Here is a 7,340-nt window from a genome sequence, read left to right as displayed (position 1 = left end):
AAACTTGATATATCACGATCGTGTTACCTATCATGATTTTCTAATTGATAATATATGAAAATAAAAGCAACTTTTTTATTATTTAAAAAATAATTAATATTTTAATGATGTTGGACATTTTATTTCCAACATCATTAGATAATAAATCAATTTTTTATTTTTTTAACAATTTGTACACAATCCCTATTTTAAATAGGTGTTCTTAAGGGAGAATTTATAATGAAGTTGGTAAAATAACGTCTGAAAGGAGTAATTACGGCCCTGCTTGTTTGCATCTCAAATCACTATAAATGCAAAATTTTGTGGTTACAGAATTTTGTGTTTATTAGATTTTTTGTAATTTCACAATTAGAGTGCTTGGTTGTGTCGAATGCATAATTTTATGTTTGCTTGGTTATTTTGAAAACACAATAAATACAAAAAATGCAATTTATATTTTCTTTGAAAACCTTATTTTTCTTATAAAATGTAATTTAAAATTTTAAAAAATTGACATTTGGTTCTATCATTTTTCAATAAATTGAAAAACTACAAATCAAGATTCATTTCCATAAGGGATTAACATTTGAAAGATGATGACCCATCTGAACTAACATTTGAAAGATCTTTCAATTTGAACCAACCAAAAAGTTAAATTAATAAATAAAATAAAATAAATCTCAAACCTACCATTGTCATTAGTAGAAATCAAATACAAACAGATTTTTAACATGAGCAAATGAGCTTATATTTAACATAATCTATATTAGTGAGTTGATATGTAATGTGTCAACTAACTAAACTTTTTTTTTTGGCTAAATAAGAAAGGGATTATTGGTTAATGGGGATTTGAATTTTAGGTCATGGGATCAACTCTCATCAAGCCTTACCACTTAACTAAGTGGCACATTCATTGTCAATTAACTAAGCTATTCATATAGGGTGAATTATACCATTAGGAGTTAGTTGAGATGGTAAGGACGATTGGATACTCTTAGCTTATACCTTTGAATCTCTATAAGCCCTTCCACTTAGAAAGTGGTTATATTTAACTGGTTATATTTAACTGTTAACACGTGCTAAGGTGACTGGTATGTGTGGTCCGTCAAAACAAAAGAAAAATATAGAGTGAATTACTATTCTGTGAGTTAAAAATGGGATATTTACTATTTCAATCACTTTTCATTTTAATTACTAAAACATGAACAATCATGTTGAGGAAGAATATAAACAAAAGGGTGAAGAGAGAGAGAGATAGATATGAGTTTAGATTATGGAGATTTTTACTTCACAAAATTTTACGATATTTTTAGATGATTTTTTATGAAATGTCATGAATATTTATGGTGAGGCTTAAAAAAATATTTATATCCAATGCATGGTATTCGATAAATCATTGTAAAAATTTTTATTTATGACTTTTTGTGGTAAAAATAAAAAACGAGGACTTACGTAAATAGGACTAGGGTTTGTGGTCTACACCTTGAAAGATTCTCAAAAAGACAAGTGGGGTCACTGACGCATTAAGCATAGACGACAAATCATCACCGACTTCATCATAAAAGCCAATCAAATAAATTCACATATATTTTTGGATACCGTGTGGAAGAGGAATCATGTTTCTTTTCACTTTTAGAACGCATCCATTTGCTTTTTAATAAATTCACCTAACTGGGCCCAAAGTACAATAATTGCTTTTTCAATGTGCATCTACGATTTTTGCACTTGCCCATCAGGAGAGTTATGGAGAGTCTGTTGGGAAATCACGACTCTGAAAGTAAAAGTATAAATTTTCGCTTGGTCTGTACACTGCAGACCTGATTCTTCAACTTTGAGTCGTGATTTTCCAATCAGAAAATTTTTACTTGATTTGTATACTGCTGACGTGGCAAAATATAAAATCATAGATCTTTTTCTTCGGGATATACTATGAATATGATGCTTTTTTTTTTTTTTTTCTCTGTGGATGGCAGTCTTTGATGCTTTCCGTGTTTATCTGAAACACACAGATACTCTCTCTCTCTCTCTCTCTCTCCCCTTCTCTTGCATCTCAAGGAACAACAATGGAAATCTTGGGTTTCTTGTCTGCACTTGTTACAGAAGTTGTCAAGCGTTGGATTGGTCCTATTGGGCATCATATTGGTTACATTGTTCATTACAAGAGAAAAACTAGAAACCTTAAGACAGAAGTTGAAGAATTACAAAGGATGAGGAACGACGTAGGGCTTCTGGTAGAAGCAGCTCGGCGAAGAGGAGATACGATCAAACAAGTTGTTGAAGCGTGGCTACAAAGTGTGGACAACATCTGTGATGACGCAGCGAGGTTGAATGGTGAAGTTGAACAGATCAATAATACCTGGTTCAAAGGGTGGTGTTGTTCTCGTTATGATGTTGGTAAAGAAGCAAACGAGAAGATTGGCACCGTCGAGAAGCTCCTCAATGAAGGAAGAAACTTCAGCACTATTACTAATGTATCAGTACCTGCACCTCCTCCCAGCAGTAGTAGTAGTACTGGAGATTTTCAAGCTTTTGAAACCACAAAATCTGCTACGAAGCAAATCATCGAGGCGTTGAAGGATGAGAACGTCAACATCATCGGGGTATGGGGGATGCCAGGGGTGGGGAAGACCACCTTGATCAAAGAAATTGGGAAGAAAGTTGAAAGAGATGAGCTTTTTGATGAGGTTGTGCTTGCAACCGTATCCCAAAATCCAGTCCTGACAAAGATTCAAGGTGAAATCGCAGAGAAATTGGGGATGAAACTTGAAGAAGATAGTGAAGATGTAAGAGCAGGACGTTTATGTGCGAGACTGGAGAAGCGGGTCCTTGTAATCTTGGATGATGTTTGGGAGAGATTGGAATTAGCCAACTTGGGAATCTCTTTCGAAGATCATGACCACAATCATTGCAGAGTTTTACTCACCACCAGAAGCAGCAATGTATGTAACCAAATGGAAGCACACAAAATTATTGAACTTAAAGTACTATCGGAACAAGATTCTTGGAATCTGTTTCGACAGAAGGCGGGTGACGTCGTGGACTCTCCTGATTTGCAAACTTTGGCCACTGAGGTTGCTGCTGAATGTGGAGGTTTGCCGTTAGCAATTGTTACACTGGGAAGGACATTGCGAGGTAAGAAGCAAAAACTTTTTTGGGATGTTGCATTGCGGCAACTAAGGAGATCTATCTACGAAGGTGAGATGTCACGAATCTTCGCCTCAGTAAAGTTGAGCTACGATTACTTAGAAAGTGAAGAAACCAAAAAATGCTTCTTATATTGTTCTTTCTTCCCTGAAGACTTTAAAATTTCTCGTTCCAATTTGATGCCGTATGTTATGGGAGATGATTTACTTCAAGATGTCTACACTTTGGAGGAAGCAGAGGCTAGATTGGCAATACTATTCGACACGCTTATAGCTTCATGTTTGTTGGTAAAAGTCGGTGATGATGATGATCCGTTCGTAGTGATGATGCACGATGTTGTTCGTGATGTAGCCCTATCAATAACTAAAGAAAGCAGTTTTGGATTCATTGTAAAAGCTGGCATGGGACTGAGACACTGGCCACATGATGAGAAAAATTTGGGGACATGCATTCGATTGTCACTAATGTGTAACCAAATCAGTGAGCTCCCTGATCAACCTCCTGAATGCCAACAGCTGTTGACCTTATCGTTGTCAGAGAATTCTTTTTTCAAGAAATTTCCTGATAATTTTTTCAGAAGAATGACATCCCTTGTGACTCTAGATCTAATGCATACTTCAATTTTATCATTACCACCATCATTGTCATGCCTCGTGAACCTTCGGGTACTTCTCCTTCAATCTACTCCATTACGAGATGTATCTCTAGTAGGAAAATTGAAGAAACTTGAAATGCTTAATCTAAGTGCGACTTCGATAGAAAGATTGCCGGAAGAAATGAGGGAATTGACCAATCTAAGGTCGTTGGACTTGGCACACACTAGGAAACTTAAAAGTATCCCACAAGATGTAGGAAACTTGAAAAAACTTGAAATGCTTGATCTTAGTAAGACTTCGATAGAAAGATTGCCGGAAGAAATGAGGGAATTGACCAATCTAAGGTCGTTGGACTTGTCAGACAATCAGCAACTTAAACATTAAAAAACCCTGCTACTGTTTAATTGGTGGTCCTATGACCTGAAAGTGCACAATGAAAATCTTAAAAATGTCGCGATGCCCCAACATCTTGTCCATGTTTATTTCAAGTAGTGTCTTACCTTTTCTTCTTGCAGGTTAGTTTTAATTGAATTACTTTTCCCCTTTTTTGTTGTTAGTTAAACACGTGGTCCGGTAAAAATTTGATGCAAACACAAGCAGTTGAGCTCTAAAGTGGAGTCTTTAACCTTTCCGACGTCAACGTGGAAGGTCATTGCCGACTAGCTTGCAGAAACAATATCCTTGCTCTCCAGCATTATCCTTCTTGTCCCTGGTTCGATCATATCCATCAAATTGACATTCTGGTGCACAAAAAATATTGCGGAGTACAAAGTTCTAATTCTTGGTCTCGAACTCACATCATAAATGAATGACTAAAGCTAGCTCATCATGTCGTTTCACTCAAGCAACTTTGATTTTGGGGAAGCACATATGCAAACTTGAATGCCACTTGTTATTGTTATAACTCAGTACTTCGACTCATGAGTTGTCACATGATGTAAATATTATCGATAGATAATGGGGTATTTGTAATCACTTGCTTTTGTTCTTCATTGTTGGAGTTAGGTGATGAATGAGATCAACTCTCACAATCAGTGGCACAATATTTTAATTTTTCCAAGCAGAATAATTTGTGGATGATAATTTCTTGGACACCTCCATAGCTGTGATCTAAGCAATGGTAGTAATGTTGAGAGGTGGTGATGAAGACGATGCCAGGGATGAAATGTTGTGAAGAAAACGAATTACCACTTAGAATGTGATATGCTCTAATACCATTAAGAATTGTAATATAGAGTTGAGTCTCATTCTTTCAATTAGAATGGAGAGACTCTTATGATTTTGTTATATAGTAGTTTACACCATGTTTACAACAGAAGAAGGGAAACAAAAAACCAAGAGTCCCTCAAAACAGAAAGAGTTCTTCATTCATATTGGCTATCCCTTACCTTTCTTTACCAATAAATATAAATGGTTCACTAACCATTACAAAATGTAGTTAGCCTTGCTCAAACCACCAGTTTGATCCGATGTCTAAACACTTTTTGTGATATTTTTACAAAAATCATTGAATTTTTCCAAAAATTCACCATACAAGGGATTAGTCAATTAAATCAGTGAAATATTTGGCTATACCATCATCTTCAACCTTCATTATTCTACTTCTCAAATCTCCTTAACATTATTTTTATGGGAAGATAGCTCATAAAGGGTTGATTTTCTTAATTAATAATATGACATTTTTTGAGATCGCTGGTCGGTCAAATGTTTCACGTTTCAGGCTTCTTTATATATTTGAATATGACAAAATGCCCATTGCCTACAAAATGTTGGACAGTCCAGTGTTTCGCATCGTTATGTTAAAAGCCCATCGAACCCTTTCTGAAATGTATGAAGCTGCATTTTTTATCTGAGTAGAAACCTCATTCATGTTAAATGGGTCTATTTAAACTTGGAATGCAAATATTTGTAGTTAAGATGATTCTCATTTTGGGGCGTGAATTGCAGCCGATCATCTTGAATTGGCTAAGGCTCAGATGGTACAAACGGATGTTCTTAGAGATGTATTTTCAGTTCATGTTTGTGTTTATGTTCTTTCCTGGGTTACTATCTCTTCTGCCTTACCTTTTTTTACTCTAATTTACACATGTTTACTTGGTTTCAATACAGATTATTTACAAATTTAGCCAAAAAAGATGCAGATTATCTTTGTACAAACGACCTGCTTAGGTTATACCCTTCCATGAATGCATGCATAATATTTGTTTGATTTTCAGGTTTCAATAACAGAAGTCTTAGATTTGGAAAGAGTGCGATAGAGAAACAAGATTCATTTAGTCGACCCCAAATCTTTGGCGCAAGGCTTTGTTGTTTTTGTTCAAGCTTATAATCATCCTCTAATTTCTATGGATGATAAAGGTGCTGCCTTGGTGTGGTGGCAAACTTTATGTAGTGATACCAGCAATCTAGGACCAAAACCTGAAGATAGGAACAAGAGATTTCGAGAAAACTGATTATATGAAACCAATAAGCAAACAAAATCCATGGGTATTTGAATCCGAGTCTTTGGAAGAAAAAGCAAAAAAACAAAATATTTGATGGAAGAACGTGGAATCCCTTTGAACGACCTGCTATAATAGGAAAGTTGTATATCCAAAAATAAATCTATCTATCAAGTTGTTGATATAATCCATGGACGTTTCAGAGGACATTACACACTTGTTACACAATCACCATTAGAGGAAGGAATCAGGATCTAGAACGGTGTCCCATTCTTATAGAATAGGACCGGTGGCTACATGACACCTTTTGGAAGAGTATAATACACACACTACTCCTAATCAAATTGTTTTCTACATGGCACGGAACCCAATGCATTTAATATCCAACCAAAAGGTGCCACATAGACACCGTTTCTATTCTATAAGAATAGGACACCCTTCTGGAAGTGGAAGGGTCAAGCAATGGGGACAACTAATCAGATAAATGGAAGGATTTAGTGTTGCTTATATTTTACAAGGGATTCGTTGTTACAAATCTGATCATGTTAGAACTCGTCAAGAAGTGCTTTACTTGGTACTAAGATCGTCGAAGGAACAATACTTAACCTTGACGCGTTTTGACTCAGTGCTGCTGCTATTCATTTTAGACTTTTTAGACAATTTTACTTTGTGAAGATTCACAGTAAAAAATATTATATGACTCAATGTGTAACACAAGCTAAAAAATTATCATTTTATTTTTGAAAGTGGGTTAGTGATTAGTAATTAGTAGGTGAAGGCAAGGTGGTGGTATCACCACTCACAGACTTGAACAAACTTAATAAGCTGGCACCTATTTTAACAAATCTCTATTTTTTCCTGTAGAATTCTTCCTTGGGCACCATTTGTTCAGGCGACTCCCAAGAGATCCAACTATGACGTATCCTTGGTCTACACCTCAAGATCCTCCCTTAACTGATTCAAAGTAAGGCTGATGATTCATTATAAGAAAAAAGTTGTTGAATTCAAGACGCATACCATCTCTTTGTTCCACTGTAAAAAGTAAAAATATATAAAAGATTGTGAATCTTGGACTTTTGCTATAATAGTCACTACAACAAATATGGCAATTAGGAACAGTTTATAACCGTTCCAAAACTCAGATTTTGGAACGGCTTAAACCCGTCCCAAATATGCATTT

At 35.5% G+C, this 7,340-nt stretch overlaps 1 protein-coding gene across 1 annotated transcript; it reads left to right on the top strand.

The window, feature by feature from the left end:
* Positions 1 to 1,749: 1,749 nt before the first annotated feature.
* LOC147394149 (putative disease resistance protein At1g61190) lies at positions 1,750 to 5,279 on the top strand. Its single transcript, XM_086454727.1, has 2 exons — positions 1,750 to 3,788; positions 4,277 to 5,279. Exons 1-2 carry the CDS (start codon positions 2,043 to 2,045, stop codon positions 4,328 to 4,330), a joined length of 1,800 nt encoding a protein of 599 aa, XP_086310853.1. The 5' UTR covers positions 1,750 to 2,042; the 3' UTR covers positions 4,331 to 5,279.
* The last annotated feature ends 2,061 nt before the right edge of the window (positions 5,280 to 7,340 follow it).

The sequence above is a fragment of the Akebia trifoliata genome, chromosome 9 (genome assembly GCF_017979445.1).
Source record: "Akebia trifoliata isolate Shusen 1 chromosome 9, ASM1797944v1, whole genome shotgun sequence".
Classification (NCBI taxonomy): Eukaryota; Viridiplantae; Streptophyta; class Magnoliopsida; order Ranunculales; family Lardizabalaceae; genus Akebia; species Akebia trifoliata.
This window is presented reverse-complemented; position numbering and strand designations above follow the sequence as displayed.